The sequence below is a fragment of the Crocodylus porosus genome, unplaced genomic scaffold (assembly GCF_001723895.1).
Source record: "Crocodylus porosus isolate Cpor-Errol unplaced genomic scaffold, CroPor_comp1, whole genome shotgun sequence".
NCBI lineage: Eukaryota > Metazoa > Chordata > Crocodylia > Crocodylidae > Crocodylus > Crocodylus porosus.
Window position 1 is genome coordinate 9307309 of NW_017728915.1, and position 17323 is coordinate 9324631.

Sequence of the window (17323 nt, forward strand, 5' to 3'; positions counted from 1 at the left end):
GAGAAAATTGGATGCTTATCTTGCTGGGATCCTATGACCCCAGCTGACTTCCTGCCCTTTGGGCAGGGGGCTGGACTCGATGATCTCCCGAGGTCCCTTCCAGCCCTAATGTCTATGAAATCTATGAAAAACAACCTGTATCAATGACACTATTTCAATGAGTAAAAGACCTTTCAAATGTTGAACACGAAAGACTCTCAGACTCACTTGCTGATTAAGCACATCTAAAAAAATATTGTTTTGTCTTAAAGAAGTCATTTTAAAAGGTTTGGATAGAAAGAGTCCAGGTGACCGAGCAAAATTTAGTATGTGAATGGGAAACTAAACTAAAAAGTATTAAACATTAGATATAGTGGTTTCAAGTCAAAATAATCCTAATACCCATTCTATATTGACAATTCATTAATCCCCAAACACACCTCTATTTTTTAATGTAGATTACATTTAATCAGTTTTCTTTCACAAGATGAGGAACTGTTGAACAAAAAAAGCATTGCACACATAGATTAATGAAATTCACTAACAAATTTTACAAGTGATACTGAGTTAAGGTAGTGCTTTGATGTCATGTAATTGTTTTGCTCTTTCTGCTGAAGGTTGAGCTCAGTGGCCACTTACAAGACTTCGCTTAAAGGTGCAATACCTTCGCAAGATGCCAGACAACTCAGTAACATCACAGGCCAGTATCTTTTAAGTCAAATTTAAAACAGATTATCAATAGTAAATTTCCCTGTGATTTATGTACATACTTTTTACAAACAATAAATCACATTTTAAACCAGTGATAAATTAGTTAAAAGTATTTTTTATAAAGATCAATAGGATTCTGGCAGGGGTTCAGTGCACTGATAAATGACAGCAATTCCTGTGCTGAATTAACCAGATTGCACTACTTTATTTTTTTCCCCTCAGGCAACCATTCAATTTCTTATCTATTAGAGTAACAATTAATACTAACCAGATTACAGGTTTTTGGGAAGCCGACTAATCAAAGAGAAAAGATCAAGGTGAACCCACTATAAGAAAACTTCCATAGTTTGCAGACTTTATAATCTGGTCAGCAATACAATGATTCATGTAAAAAACACAATTATTAAATTGATGGTATCTATCAAGGCTCTCTCATATTAAATATTTCCTTATTTCACTTTATTTGTTTGGAAGATCAAGAAACCGTGAACAAGTTAAGGTTAAACAAGCTTAGGCTGAGGTTGGCCATTAGACAAGAGCCATTAGACAATATCTTATGTGAGATATGTATGATAAAAGTTATTTCTACACTAGACTCTTCCCACCTAAAATTTCCAGTAAGCAGCAGCATGAATGTTGCTGTTATTGCCCAGAGTACTATCCAGCTCTCCTCTTTAAACTACTATGAAGCCAGGAGGAGACGATATATTGGGCCAGGAGGATAAGTGAGAGAGAAGCTGCATTAAGAAGATAAAATAAGTGAATGAAGACATTTGTAATGCTGTAGATGAGGCTTAGCCAATAAAATCTCACAAGAAAGTCAACTTTAGTGATACATTTTTACAATACACTCTTCAATTCTCATATAGCTATAGGCTAAGCAAATTATTCCTGAAGTAGGCTAATACTTTTACTTATAACAGAAAGTTTGACCTTTCTACAGAATTGGCAGAGGAATTTTGGATTAAGAATCTATCCTGAAACAGGTCCCGTGAACCTGCAGTGAGTTCCAAAAAAATTTTTTTTTTTTTTTTTTTTTTTTACAAAGAATAGCTGAAGTGACTTCTAAAGTAAAAAATAACTGCTTTAACAATCAACACTGATAACTTCATTGTTGTCTTCTATTCTTCAAGATCATAACCCATCTAAAAAAGTAATCTTTGTCATAAGATATGCAAATTTTGTTTCATCATCCTGAGAAGTCATATGGTTAGTTAGGCAAATACCAGACTAACAGGGGCTAATGCATCTGTTTATGTCACAGTAACCCTATGGAATAAACATGAAGGTAAAAATGCATGACAAGTTGTTTAAAGAAATCAGGTCTTCTTTTTATTTTGTAGGGAGGAATATTTATTTTCAGTAACAGGGGGCATGTCTACATGGGCCCCTATGGTGCTGCTGTTACTGCGCCATCATGCAGTACTTTCTTTGGGAAATACTACATGATGGCATAGTAACAGCCCATACTGCGCTGTCCGCACAGCGCATGGTTATTTTTAGCTACTATGTCACTATAGCAATGCACTATACCACCAGAGTGCATCTCTAGAGCAATGTAGCTGTAGCATCGTGGTTTTTGACCTCTGACACCATGTCGCTGTAATACATTGCTACGGTGACATAGTGTCACATGTAGACGTGCTCAGCATGTACCAAGGATGATGTTCCCTAAAGAATATGACAGTACCTAGTTTTACTGGATAGTTTATTGTCTAATCTATGGTAACTCCCTCATTCTAAACCCAAAGGAAACATTTCCTTTATACTGCCTGATATCTGAAGTTACATGAAGACCTACAATAGAGTTGGGGACTGAACAATAAACAAACAGAAATAAGATACATTTACTATTTGGATTCAGAAAGCACAGTGCCTTGATGCTTAATTTCAGAAAAGGACTGAGTAAGAGCAACAAAAAAACATTACTAATAAATGATTTGCTGAAGGACCCAAGGCAGAAAGATGAAGTATGCTTATTTACAGAACGTTATCATGTGGGCAGAATGTGTAGGAAATATAAACTTTCTGTTCTGCAGAGATGGTTTAAAAGGCAGTATTAAGACTTTAATAAACCCAACAGGTTGAACACTTTCAGGAAGGAACCAGAAAACAAAGCAATATAGAGGAATATGGCATTTCAAGCCCACAAAAAGTAAATGTAAGGACATAACTGATAGCTACTCTTTGAGAAGAGAGAAAGATAACACTGTAAGAAAGAACAAGAATGAGGTAGTGGCTTCAATAAAACTGTGAAAAGAAAAACATCAGAGATACAAGAAAAGTAACCTTGTTTTGTGATGCCAAATACACACTTTGAGAAGTAGGTGTTTTAAATAAAGGGGAGTCACAGACAGAATACTGATTCCTATCAGATTCCATACTGCCTATTCTAAAGTAGGGGCGTCAAACTTCCCCCATGCCTTGGGCCAAATACAGATCATAGGGTTTCTCCACAGGATAAGCAGCAGATCCACCTGCCCAGACCAGAGGTAGAGGCCAAACACCTTGCCACCAAGGGCCACGTGTTGCAACGCCCTGGATTCTCTAGATAAATTTTAAACTGCATGTTCAAAAGCAAATAGTTACTTTGTTAAATTAGTCTTCCAAAACTATATAATGCTTACCTATCCAAACTGCAAATTTTTGAAGGCCCTAGTCCTTAGAGATGACTCTGAACAAATCTAACAATCTAACATGCTCTTCTAAGGTTCTTTTGTTGATATTACATATTGTATGAGAAAAATCTTATATTGTCTGTTTTTCTGTACTTGGATATTCAAACTTTTATGAAGGAACATCAAATTAATGCCCTTAATGACAAGTGTATAAAATACTATTTTGATCCTTCAGTTTTGATCTTTTTTACTGTGTTCATTTAAGATTGGAGTTGGAATCTCAGAATGAATACTATTAGGATGTGTACAGGTATTTTAAAAGGCCAGATTTTTAAGTGCATCTATTTACTTGGCTCCTTATTCCTTCATATGCCCAGTAAGCACGTATAAATTGGATATTTGTCACTTTGGTACCTTGCTGATATGCATCACAAACATTAAGCTTATGTACATCTGCCTGTTTACGTTCATAAATTAACCAAAAGCAGATGTATGTGCTTAACAAGTATGTTATACAACGCAGATTTTTCAAGACCTACTGACACCTCATTGCATTCTTGGGAAAAAATCCAAACAAAAAATCTACATACTAGTCTAAAGTAGTGTAGCCCATGGGTCCTCAACCTTTTTCTTCCTAAGGCCCCCGCATCATGCTATAAGAACTCCATGTCCCACCTGCCAGTGCCCCTCACTCTCAACCTGCAGCCCTCCACCCCTGCAGGTGCTCGACTGCCCCTTCCCCCAACCCTCCAGTGTGTGGGGCAGGGTGTGGGATGGAGCAGCAAGACTCATTGCTGTCACTGCCGAGACCCCTACACCAGCTGTGCGGCCAGCAGCAAGAGGAGTAACAGACGGGGGGCGGGGAAGAGGACGAGGGACGGACTGCCTCCCCCTCCCACCACCAGTCGCTTATGTCCAGGCCACAGCTCTACCATGCCACCATGGCCTGTCTGCCACTGCCTCCTTCAGGCTGCCCATGCTGCCACCCAGCCCACCTCCCCTCCAGGGTAGAGCTATAGCCTAGAGTGCAAATGGCTGCTGGAGGAAAAAGGTGAGAACAGCAGTCTCCCCTGGTCCATTACTCCTTGCACTACTGGTGGTGTGGCTAGTGCAGGGGTCCCAGTGGTGGTGGTGGCAAAAGGTCTTGCCACCCCGCTCCACCCTCATGCACTGGGTTCCATCTGCTGGGCTGTGGGGGTGGCTCCCACCTGTGCTGGTCTGGACAGGCTGCAGCCCTGTGCCTGCTCTGGGTGCACAAATTGGGGGGGGCATGTGCCCCCACATCCTCCCTATGCACCCCCGTGTTGCCTATGTCCTACTTCCACATTCCCGCCTCCTTGTCCCTCAGGCACAGACCCCCTGAAACCTGCTCTTGGTCCCCCAAGGGGCCACGGACCCCCAGTTGAGAATGGCTGGTCTAGCTTATGTTAGATATTGTTTTATCTCTTCCCTTTTAATCATTCAACATAACTGCATGAATATAAGACTGTCCATTTCAGTGTTTGCCCCTGATACTTATTCTTCCCCTGTAATACAGTTACACTACTGTTGGAGCTGGAGAGTGGGAATCCCTGTATGCCTATTCTTCTCGGGTCTTCCAGTTCCACTGGGGGGACAGAGGGGGTGGAGGTGCATGGAGCTTTGGGGCTAAAGATGATTCCTTGTGTGGCTCTCCACCTTTAGAATGGGGAGAACAGAGGCTGAGTCCACAAGAGAGCATTCATTGGCTGTCCACTCCCCCCCCACAGTGGGGTTGTACCCCTTTACTGGATGTTGCCACGGTGATTTTAAAGTGCTCCAGCAGGGAGGCATGCTTAAGGGCTGTGCACATGTACAGCACTGAAGCACTTCAAATGAGCAGAATTTGGAGAGCCTCAAATGTCTGTCTCTCTCCAGGGCCACAGTTTTTGTTTCCGCATTCTATATTACATTTTTCTTTGAAGAAGAAGAAGGAGGAAAATGATGTGTAAACAGGCATACCTCCCCACCCTTAAGTTTCTGAGTTTCTATTACGTACTAGTTAGTATGCAACTACCTTAATGATTTATGACACCTATGGTGTTTCTTTCATATGGGCAGCCAAACAGGACACAGACAACCTAAATTATAGTGCTAGATTACAACTCACAATGCTTTTAATACTTTGACATCACTGAACAACTCAGTTCAGCTCTTGCAGTTCTTTTCAAACTTGAAAAAGTAACGTACCTTGTCCTTTTTCAAAAAATATGATTTTTGATTCTGGGAGAAAATTAGATCCAGTCACAACCATTTCTTGGCCTCCATTTACTGAACAACTGTTGATGCTGTATTTTTCAATCTGAGGAAGTTCTTGAGCAGATCGCTGAGCTATTTTTTAAATGATTGAAAAGAAGAAAAAAATATTTATCTACAAGCTTAAGCCTGCATTGAAATCCCATTTAAAATCTGAATATTGTATCCAAGATCATATTTTCTCTTCATACACAATCAAGTTGTGGGAAAAGAGTTGTGGTATATTTATTCTTTACTTTCATTATTTGAATCAAACTGAAATTGTGGTGTGATCCATAAAGAATGAAATGCCAAGTCATGATACCTTAATAAAAGCTTTATAATTTAAGTTACAAGTTTTCCTTGTGTAAGTTATAAGTTCATCCAAAACTTCAGATGTCCACTAGTTTTGCAAGCAGTATTACAATTCAGTATTATGAAAAGACAGGTAAACTTAAATACTATAATTCACTTTTAATTTAAATTAACAATATTTTGAGTATTCTAAAGTAAGATATATTACTGCAAAAGTTTATCCAATGTTGGTATTTTCTTCCTACAGTTGCACTGACAAATGAAAATAAAAACCCTTACTATTGGTGACTGAGATTTTAAGCAAGTGTAAAATCAACTGTTACAAACTTACAGCATTCAACAGGTATGGAAGCAGTTTGCAGAGACAAGACTTTTCCACCAGTCTGTGGGATGTGAACTCGAAATACAAGACGCACTCTGGTGTTCTTTCTTCCAATATCTGTCTCCCCTTTACGGAGCTCTATATCTGAATTGCGAAGTTTCAAAATACCTGCACAATCAATACTGGGGTGAAGGGTTAGAAATTAGATGGAGGACAACAAGTCAGAAACTACTAAATGATCCAAAAATCCTTTCTAGAAGCCTTAACTTTAATCTTGCTTAAAAAAGCTAAAAATGCACCTTATAATTTTTTATTGGTTCCAGTATCTTAGACAGCTGCTACTAAGAAACTTCAAATTAACACCAACTAATTTAATGCTAACTATGGGTTGCAGTTAAAAAATTACATCTTGGAGATTTATAATCTCTGCCACCCTTTTTACTTTTCAAAAGTAAAATATTACTAATTGTTTTACAATGACACAATGACAAATTTTCTTAAGCAAGTCACTCAAATTGACAAATATTTGCAAAAAGGAAAGCAGCAAACACTGTATAATTCTCTAGGGAAAATGGTATAACCTCATCAAACTTGCACTCAGCAAGCATATCAGAAACCCCATTCTGATATTCCAAAATTGCCAATTTTTATTTTTTCTATTCATTACACCCGTTACATAGCAACATAAAATATATGATTTTACATGACACATTTCACTGGAAAAACAGAAGGCAGGGCCAGTATTAAACGCACCACCTTAAAGCCTGTTAAAGCAAATGTGTTGCTGCATGACGCGATAATCTATAAAGTGAAAAAAAAAAGAGTTTATTTAGAGTGAGAGATAATGAAGAGTGAACTAATCTGTATTTATGTTGTTCTTGGTTCACTGGCTCCAAAGTACTATGGTGTAGAATTACAGTTGTAGTAACTAGTTCCATTTTCTGCTAAGATATTTATTGCACTGTTTTTACATCTAGCAGAGAGGCCTGAAGAACTTAGGCTAAAAATCCAAATACAAGTATCAATAATCATAATAAAAAATTAAATTTGTTTTTGTAATTTTACAAAAAGTAACTTGGACACTACATTTAGAAGAGAATTAAAATCAAAGGTTATGTTAAAATATATATTTTTTAAGATTCTTGTTTCCAACCTTGATCTATCTGAAAGGAATACACGACTAGCTGATGAATTTGGAATAAATATTGCAACACACCTAGCGGACATTTTATTTTCAGGAAGAAGTGGAATTTCCAAAACTTTTGTGCTGGCAATTATTATCTCTTGGCTAGCAGTAGCAACTGTTTTCCCAGTGATTCGGTGCACCTGGTAGAATGCATGAGGTCGTAAGTAGCGATCATCTGCTGTGCCGATAAACATCTGTAGGTTTACTTGTTTTTCGTTGTAGCCCAGGAGCTGATAAAGAACAATATACAATATTAAAGCATTCACTGAATGCATTAAGTCATTTTATTTTATATGCACACAAAAAGTAAAAGAGGGCTCAGAAATTAAATGCCCCATGCATATGTGCAGCTGTAGCGCAGCATGTAGGCAGTAAGGAGCACAGCCGGGCAGCTTGGACAGCTGTGTGCAGCTGGTAACTCTGTTGTGGTTGAAGGGGAGGGGGGAGGGAAGGGGCATAGGGAGGCAGATCAAGGCCCCTGTGGCGAGGGAGTGGGATTGGGGCAGGTACTGCACAGGTAGGGCAGGGTGGGGCATGGGACAAAGACTGTGGGACTGTAGGACTCTGTTTTTAGGTCAGAGATTGAAGCAGGGGGGAATGTGTCCCCGGATCTGTGCGGAGTGGCAGGGCTGCACTGGGCTCTTGCTACTGGGGGCTAGGCCAGGCTGTGCTTTGGGTAGGGTGGGCAGTGGCACTGGGAGGAGTTGGGGGGGCTACAATTTTGAGGTGGTTGCAGCCCCGCCATAGCCCACCTCCCAGTGCCACTGTCACCTGCCCCAAGCACAGCACAGCCCAGCCCCGCCCCTGCCAGAAAGAGCTTGGTGCAGCCCCAGCCCCCAGTAGCAGCACCCCTGCCCTGGGTACACACTCATGTCCTCCAGAGGTGCATGCAGCAGTGAGAGCGCCTCCCCTGCCTGCGCCCCACAAATGAGCTGCAGCTTCATCCTGCGCCCTGCCCCGGCTGAGCAGCACCTGTCCCGGCTCCTGCCCCACTCCCTCCCTCACTGCAGGCGCCTCATCTGCCCCTCCCCACCACACCCTTTCCCTTCCCCCTCCTCTTCCATCACAACAGATTTAGCAGCCAGACACTGCTCTTCAAGCTACCAGCTTGTGTATCAGAAATAGGATCAGTATTGGCCAACACACCTTCTTAAAGACTGGCTATTGGTACTGGCCCCCGAAATCTCTATTGGTGCACCCCTACATGCGATATATACACTATCTATGCAGATATGCATAACTGTGGTACAAGATTTATACATTTTCCTTTGACCCAGAACAGTGCTGCACCTGTTTGGCCCTGCAGGTTGGATGAGTGGTGCAAAGCTTGTTCCACATGGCTTATTTGGCCACAACTCAGTCCCATGTGCCAGTGCAATTCGGCCTTTGGGGCTGTGTCATCCAGCCAGTGGCCCACAGGTTGAGCACCACTGAACTAAAGTATGTTTCCCATGGTCCACTTAAGGATATATATGTTATCGAAACTTTTAACACTGACTGCTCATGTGATTGAAGTCAGTCACTGGCTTAGATGAAAACTTATCACAAATCATTGTGGCAGAATGAAGCGAAAGAGTCAAAAAAAGTTAATTATTTTCAAAATTTTCTTAGAAAAAAAGATCAATAAGCATATAAGTGTCCAACTCCAAAATCTACCTATTACAGCTTTTATTTATTTTTTAGGCCAGAGATTGAATTTCTAGAAATTTTAAAAGAATTCATAAAAAGTAAAATTATGTTTGTCAAAATATTGCTAGCATATTTATTTCTGTAAAAAATTTATACAGTCTAATACAAATTTAAGTCGTTTAAAAATTAAGGATAAGCTTCTAATCTAAACATTTCAGCTACTTAACTAAAGTTATTCAAACAAGTCAGGATGTTGCCATTTTGCCTGAATAAAATAATCTTATGTTCTTCAAAAATATAATAGAAAAGACTGAGTCTGTTCTTACATTTTATTCATTCATGACACTAAAGTACTTGGATAAAAAGCTACCCAACTAAAATTGAAGAGATAGGCATATATCAAAATCTGGATTCTGAACACAAATAATTTCAAGTTATGGAAAAAAAGGCAGCTTGCCTCCTCAAAAAATAATTAAAAAAAAAAAATCTCTGTAGCATCCATCCTCAAATTTTCCACACCATTATTTCCCTCTCCCTCCTACAAAATCTCTCTTCCCATGTATATCAGTATAGTTGAAGCAGAACGTCAGGACCTGGCACCTGTTCACAAATTTTCTAGGATGCGCTGTGCCCATATACTAGGTGTGTTAGACCAGCTAATTTGAACCATCTGTAAACGGAATCAGAAAATCAGGGTTGGAAGGGACCTCAGGAGGTCATCTAGTCCAACACCCTGCTCAAAGCAGAACCATCCCCAACTAGATGCTGCTGAGATAGCTGCACTGGACATTAGAAGAGCAGTTACAAACAAAACAGAATGCACATAACGGATGGAAGACACAAGGTAACCATTAGAGAATAACACCAACAGTAATTTCATGAAAGTTTTCTTATCAGAACAGAACCTCTGAGAAAAAGAAAACAACCAAAAACCCCTCAATGGTAGCCTCGATGGTGCACTGATAATGATTTGGGGGGCTGATACTAGTAGCTGATTTTTAAAGAGCCATATCGGCCAAGACCAATCCGATTTCTGATACAGTTGTGTCCACCTGGTAGGTCTGTTGTAGTGAAAGGAGAGGAGGGAGGGAACGGGCATGGAGGGGCAGATCAACGCTTCCCGCGGTGAGGGAGGGAGTGGGACTGAGGCAGCTGCTGACTAGCTGGGGTGTGGTGGGTGCGGGATAGAGACACAGCTCATCCAGGGGGTGTGGGGAGCAGGAGAGGGGTGTCTCCTGCCACTCATCTGGAAAGGCACAAGGGTGGGTGTTGACCCCAGATCTGTGCTGGGCAAGCTGCAGCGCCGTGCTCAGGGCAGGCAGCAGTGGTGCTGGGAGGGGAGCTATGGGGAGTGGGGCTGCAGCCATCCCAAATTTTGCTGTAGCCCCCCACAGCACCCTCCCAGTGCTGCTGCCACCTGCCTGCCCCAAGTGCAGTGTAGAGTGGCCCCCAGCTGCAGCCTGCCTGGTCCTCCCCATGCAGATCCAGGGGCACATGCCTCTGCCTCCATACTCTCCCAGATGAGTGGCAGGAGCCACCTCCCTATGCCTCCCGCATTCCCTGTGCCCCCCAGAGGAGCTGCAGCTCCATCCCATGCCCCACCCAGACAGCACCTACCCCAGCCCCACCCCCTCTGTCACTGTGGGGGGCATTGATCTGCCCCTGCCATGCCCCTTCCCTCCCCTCCCCCCTCCGCTTTCACTACAACAGACTTACCAGCTGCCAGGCTGTGCTACTCACTGCCTCAGTGCTGCACTGTGGCTGCATGCATGCATGGGTATCTATCAGCCAAATTATTGGCCACATCAGGCTGATTTCTTATATAGTCAATTTTCTTTATATCTGTGCTGATCCAATATTGGACTGATGTATTGGTGCACCTCTAATGGTAGCAACATGAATGGAAATGTGATGCTTGTGGCTGACCACAATCAACCAAGGGATTGGAAATGAACAGACTGGCCAACCTGGAAATGTTTGAATCTATTCCAAACAAGAAGGAGGACAAAAATAACATGGAAATGGAGCTACTGAAATGACAAACAATAGAAAATCTATCAAGGACTAGCCAGGTCTACAGACTGGACCCAAATTTAGAAAAACCAATAGTTGTGGTGGAAGGACATAAGAGGACAGATAACCACTAAGACATGGGGTATAATTACTTCCCCAATTACATATGAGGCATGCCAGCTATTTTGCTATATACACTGCCACTTATATATTTAATAGTTAATTATAATGCCATAAATAAGACAGTTTGATCTTTCTGTGAACCACAAGACTTTGTATGAAAATTTGTGGGTTTTTACTTAGTTTCCAAATAACTTGTTGTCTTTATGTTTAAAACAAAACAAAAGAAAAAAAAAACAGGTTACATGCCTTTTCTACATCCTCTGGTAGCTATTGCAAGAATTGCTTTGAAGTAGTATAACAGCTACCAAGCTTTTTGATATGTATTTCAGTCTGAGCAAACCAGAAGAAAATTAGGCTACACACATTATTTGAAAGAGAAGGAAGAAAGGAAGGGTAGCTTCTGTCTATTTCAGTGAAATAGTTCTGGAACTGCGGAGAGTTATTTAATTATTGACCCTTATGGAAAAACTGAAGAATAAAAACCAGTTGCTTGCATGTCAGCAGGGCAGGGAGACAAAAGGCTCCTACAGATATGTGCAGAGCCTGCTCTGATGTGCTGGAAATCCAGTGTGTCGGAGCAGACTCGAGACTCGAGTAATCGAGTCTGCTGGAGCATGGAAATTGACATGCTCCAGCAGTCTTCTGTGTCATGTTTATCAATGTCCCTGTATGTCTCTGCACTGAAAAAATGGAGGTGGGGCAATTTGAAATAAAATAGGTTTGGTGATCTTTAGTTCAAAGCACCCTACCATTATTTTTTCAGCACAGGGATGCAAGGGGATGCTGATACACATGATGCATGGATGCTTTTAATTAGCATAGCTCACTAATTAAAGCACCTGGTATTGCATCCCAAAGCACATGTAAAAATGCCCAAAGTGTTAGCTGACTACAGAAAAATTACAAATTTCATAGTTAAAAAACCAAAACCAACTGAATTCACATTGGATAAATGTCATGAGATGGCAGAATCCTCAGGGTATCAATTGAAACAGAAGTGGGCAATTCACATCACTTAGAAAATTATTGATTCATGCGGTCTCAAGATTCATGCATTCATCATAGACTGGTTAATGTTCAGTTCACATTTTCAGAAACCAGCTCACAATTTTGAGGGCTAGAATTTTTTCATAGTAAGCAGGGCAAGATGGTAAGGTTGAGAACTGATGGCTTAAGAAACATTCTAACCTATTTGTCCAGATAGATATTTCCAGAAGTTGTTTTTCACTTGCTTTACATCTGCAGTCAACAAAAAGGACAATTAGCAGATACAAAATATCTGTCACTGGGAAGCTCTTTATCTCATGCAACTCCCTTGGGTTTCTCAACAATGCTACAAAGCTGGCAGCAATTTTTGCTTTTATTTGCTGTATGCTTAGTGACATTTTGCAATGGGAGCAATTGATTTTCTTAATGAACCAAAAGTAAAATTGTGAACTAGGTATTCAGAGTTAAGGTATAAGGACAATTTAGACACTGAAATGAAGAAATCAGTATAATAAATGAAGCTGGCATGTGATTTTACCCCATATTTTAAACAAATTCAGTTAGTAACCATGTGTGTTCATACATGATGTTTATGTAGAACACAAAGGTTTATCAAAATTGTATTAGAACAACAATGAATATCAACAATTGTGGCAGACAACTGCTCAAACAGAGATCTGTGCAGTTAGTGCTTAAATAGTTGGACTGTGGTCAATTGTTCCTAAAGGCATAGTTAATAAGTAAGTTGGCTTTTTGCAATGCTTCAGCTATGAAGCAATTCCAGATGCTGAGAAAGCTAGCTCCTTAGAAACAACTGTTTTGAAAGAGTCTGAATTGGCCAGAACCCAGTGAGTAAAAAAAAACAAAAACAAAAAACTTCCATTAAGAGATGGCATGAGATGTAGGCTCAACATAAAAGATAACTATGCAGCCAGACTTTACTGCATCTGCCTATAAATGGACAGCACTACACAATATACCCACCTGAACCCAGATTAAATATATAATATCAAATGCATATCAGACAAATATAAAGCAACAAACAATAATATGGGGTCATGTACAAATGGTATTACGGTTATACAACAATGGAAAAAGTGCCTGGTCTGAAACACCAGAAGTTTAACTTTGAGTGAGAAAATTTAAATCTTTTGGTTTACAGAAAGCAACTGTTATGAAAAAACAGATTAACCAGAAGCAAGTGAAGGAAGCAATAGTTCTGGAGCCACTGACAATATATAATAAACCCAGAGGATAACTGGGCTTTCACTTCTTTACATAACTTTGCATGAAATGCTACAATTAATGGTATGACTAACCTTCAGCATAGTGCGGATATACCCAATGTAACAAAACCTGCCTAAGAAACAGGATAAATGAGCTGGGCTTGCTGCAGTCAGATAGCTAGTAGGGGTGTGCAAAATGGGCCCTATCTGATTCCAATTTGACCCTAATCAGGGACAGTGATTCAATTTGCTGATTCAGATCACTGCCCCAATTCGATTCGGCCAAATCCGAATCTGAAGATTTGATGCTGATTCAGAGAATCAGCGATTCGGACATAGACACAACTTTAAATATTTTTTCTGCGTAGCTCGAGGTACCAGGTGCAGCTCATGAATGCTGTGATGGATGTAGCATTCCACAGGAGCACAGGGGGTCCCCCACATGCTTGACAGTGAAGCTGAAAGTGGACTGGAAGTACTTCTGGTCCACTTCCAGGTCTGCTGGGGAGCATGCAGGGGAGTCCCCGCTGCTGGTGCCCTCCCGGCTCGGTGATCGGCCATGGGGGGACCCTGGGTGCCCACCCTGACCAGGAGGCACCAGTCACTCAGTTGGGGAGGTACAGGGGGAGCCCCCTGCACACTCCCTGGCAGACCCAGAAGTGGACTGGAAGTGCTTTTGGTCCACTTCTGGGTCTGCTGCCAAACATGCTGGGGAGCCCCCTGTACTCCTGTGGGATGCTCCATCTGCCCCACCATCACAGCATTCAGAAGCTGCCTATTACCTAGAGATATGTAGAAAAAAACATTTAAAGCTCTGCCTATGTCTGAATTGGCAAATATTTCCGAATCTCTCTGAATCGATTCAGAGGGTTCTGATTTGATTCAGAGAAATTGAAGGATCTCCTGATTCACTTTCGATTTGGAGATTTGCCCACCGAATCAGGCTGAATCTTCACCAAATCAAATCAGCGACTGAAGATTCGCACAGCCCTAATAGCTACCAGTTAGGACAGGCAGGTCTGTTCTACATTACAGTTATAGTAGTGATTGAGTGTACATACATCTCTAGTCAGTGAGATGTATAGTGTCAATTGCCCCTCATTCCCAAAGCATTCTGATTTGATAATGGGGAAGTGTATGGTCCCAAAGTGAGATAGAGCAGAGGTACTTGCATAATTTTTTTTCTGTATTGTCATAACCCAGTCAACTATCTAGCAGTTCAGAGAACTGTAACACATATGATTATGGTTTTACATACCATGATCTTCTTTCCAAGGTGTGTTTCAAATCAAGCAAAGTGGTTGTCTCAAGACCTCAAGAAGTAAATGTTAAAATACAGTACTGTTCCTTTCTTGTCCAGGAATTAAAGACTTCTTAATTTACACAATTTCAAGCAAAGGAGTCATCCTTTGGGTATCAGCCTTTGTAAAATTTAACAACTGTAATGTGTCAGAAATGTTTGAATGATGCAACCAACTATGGTCAGATTATTACCAGTTCCCCAAGAAAACACAGTAAATCATATGAAAGTACATTTCAAACCATCTGCAGAATGTTTAGCTTTATTTTTAGAGTTCTGTGAGAAAAAGTTGTCTACTTTAGGTGAAAATGAAGATGACAGCTCCTGTTACTAGGAGTTAAAGACTAAGAATAAATTGAATGCTTTTAGATCCACTGAAGGAAAAGTTTGCCTCCACACAGGCCTCAGACACCACTAGCTAATTTACCTTGAAAAATGTTTGTGCTTTGTTATCCCTACAAAAAGCATTACATTTCTTCAATGATTTTGTAGTCTCCATGGCTGCTTGTACATGTGACATGGGTTTAGTTCTCCCTGAATTGAAATGGTGGATATTTAATTGGTGGGTTTTTAATTGTGTCAATTTAGGGATTTTCATCACTATTACAGAACAGTGACAGCCCACCAGCAGCTCATACCCCTCGGACACTGGAAGGCTCCACCAGAAAAAACAAAACAAAACAAGAAATTGTGAGGTGCCTGATACTCTCCTCTCCTCCCCCCGTGCCTGCCTGCCTGCCTCTCCCGTAGCCGGGGAGGTGAGTTGCCAGCAGGCCCCAAGCTGTGTGTGGGAGTCCCAGTCTTTCCCTCTGCGGTGACACTGCCCCCTGGGCAGCACCTAGGGCACCATCACAGTGGAGGGAGGGAACGCTCCCCTTCCCCCTCTGCAGCTCAGGGGCTGCACAACCCAGCAATAGCTTGTGTGGGCAGGCTCTGCTGGAGTGGAAGAAAGCAGTGAGGGGCATGATCCTTTTTTTTCCTCCCAGAGCCTGCCCATGTCTCCCACAGCTGGGGGACAAGCTGCTGGTGCGCTGAGTAGCCCCTGAGCTGTGGGGGGCCCTGGTGCTTCCCTCCCTGGAGGTGGTGCTGCCCAGGTCTGCCTGAGTAGGCTGCTAGCAGGCAGGTGCTTCCCAGGGGGTGTCACTGCCATGGAGGTAAGGTCTGGGGCCCCCCACAGCCCAGGGCCTGCCACAGCTTGCTCCCAAGCTGAAGAAGAGGTGGGCACACTCTGCTGGAAAAAAAAAGGGCCCCTCAATGCTTTTTTTTTTTTCCCCCTTCACTCTCAGCAGATCCTCCCACATGAGCTACTGCTGGGTTGTGCGTCCCCTGAGTTGCAGGGGGAGTGGGAGGAGGGTCAGTACTTCCCTTTGTGGTGGTGATGCCCCCCGGGCAGGGTGCTGCCCCAGGTCACAGGCAGCACCCAGGCCAATCCAACAGTGCACGGGGTGCTGTAGGCCTGGGCATATGGGGAAAATCAGGTTTGGCAAGCTTCCAACGCTCCATGCACCATCCCCGCTGCCTGGGAATGGGCAGACTTGCCCCTGGAGCTGCTCAGGAAGGTGAAAGGAGGGTGGTTGGGTGCAGTGGCAGCCAGAGAAAGCAGCAGGGATGGTGCAAGGAGTGCTGGAAGCCCACGAAGACTGAGTTGCTCCGAGCATGCCTGGGCTTCCAGCACCTTGTGCACAGTCCCTGCCGCCTTCTCTGGATGCGTTACTGCAATTTGTTATTATGTAGCAAACTAAAATGACATCATAGGGATAAAGGAGACTCCACCCATGACTGGACCACAGGTGTAGATGCTATACCTTGTACAGGAGAAACCGAGTAGATAAAAGGGGCAGGGGCATAGCTCTCTATGTTACTAAAGACCTCCCACCCAAAGTCAAGAGCTTGACCAGGAGTTCACCCAGGAACTGGCTGAGGCCACATGCTCCAGGACCATGGTTGTCATGGATTACTTCAATTACCCAGACATCTCGTGGGAAGATCACTCAGCAAAATCCGAGCGGTCGCAAAGCTTCCTATCATGCGTGGATGACCTCTACGTGACTCAAGAAGTCTACGGGCCAATGACAGGTAAAGCGCTGCTTGACCTGGAACTGGCTACTGGGGATGACCTAATCGGCAACCTAGTGATAGATGGGAAGCTGGGTGACAGCAACCACGAGCTGATCACCTTCACCATCCACTGTAAAGCTGGCAAGTCAGTCAGCAACACAGAAGTCCTTGTTGGTGTGGCCTTAAGGGACCACAATGCCAGGGGAAGGGGAGTTCAGGAAAAGTGGTTGCTCCTCACGGGAGCAATCCTCAACGCACAAGCTAAGTATATTCCATCTCAGAGGAAAGGCAGCAAGAGAGCACAGCAGCCCCCCTGGCTCTCCAGTGATCTAGCAGACCTGCTGAGGCTAAAAAGAAAGGCCTACAAAGGATGGAGGACAGGATTCACCTCCAAGGAGGAATATTCTGCACTGGTACAGTCCTGTACGGACCAACCAGGAGAGCCAAGGCTGCAACTGAACTCCAGCTAGCTTTGAGCATCAAAGACAATAAAAAAGTCCTTTTTCAGATACGTGGGGAGCTGGAGGAAAAGCAAGGGCGACACTCGACCCCTGCTGAACCAGTAGGCACAACTAACAACTGACGCCCAGGAAAAAGCCAACC

At 42.6% G+C, this 17323-nt stretch overlaps 1 protein-coding gene across 1 annotated transcript in view; it reads right to left on the reverse strand.

Moving 5' to 3' along the window:
- Positions 1-17323, reverse strand: part of NFATC3 (nuclear factor of activated T-cells 3) — a 152609-nt gene that overhangs the window by 47914 nt on the left and 87372 nt on the right. The window contains exons 5-7 of the mRNA XM_019535415.1: positions 7415-7614; positions 6208-6380; positions 5517-5657 (exon numbers count right to left, since the gene is read on the reverse strand). Of these exons, the coding sequence (XP_019390960.1) occupies positions 5517-5657; positions 6208-6380; positions 7415-7614 (514 nt within the window). The remainder of the gene's footprint in view (positions 1-5516; positions 5658-6207; positions 6381-7414; positions 7615-17323) is intronic.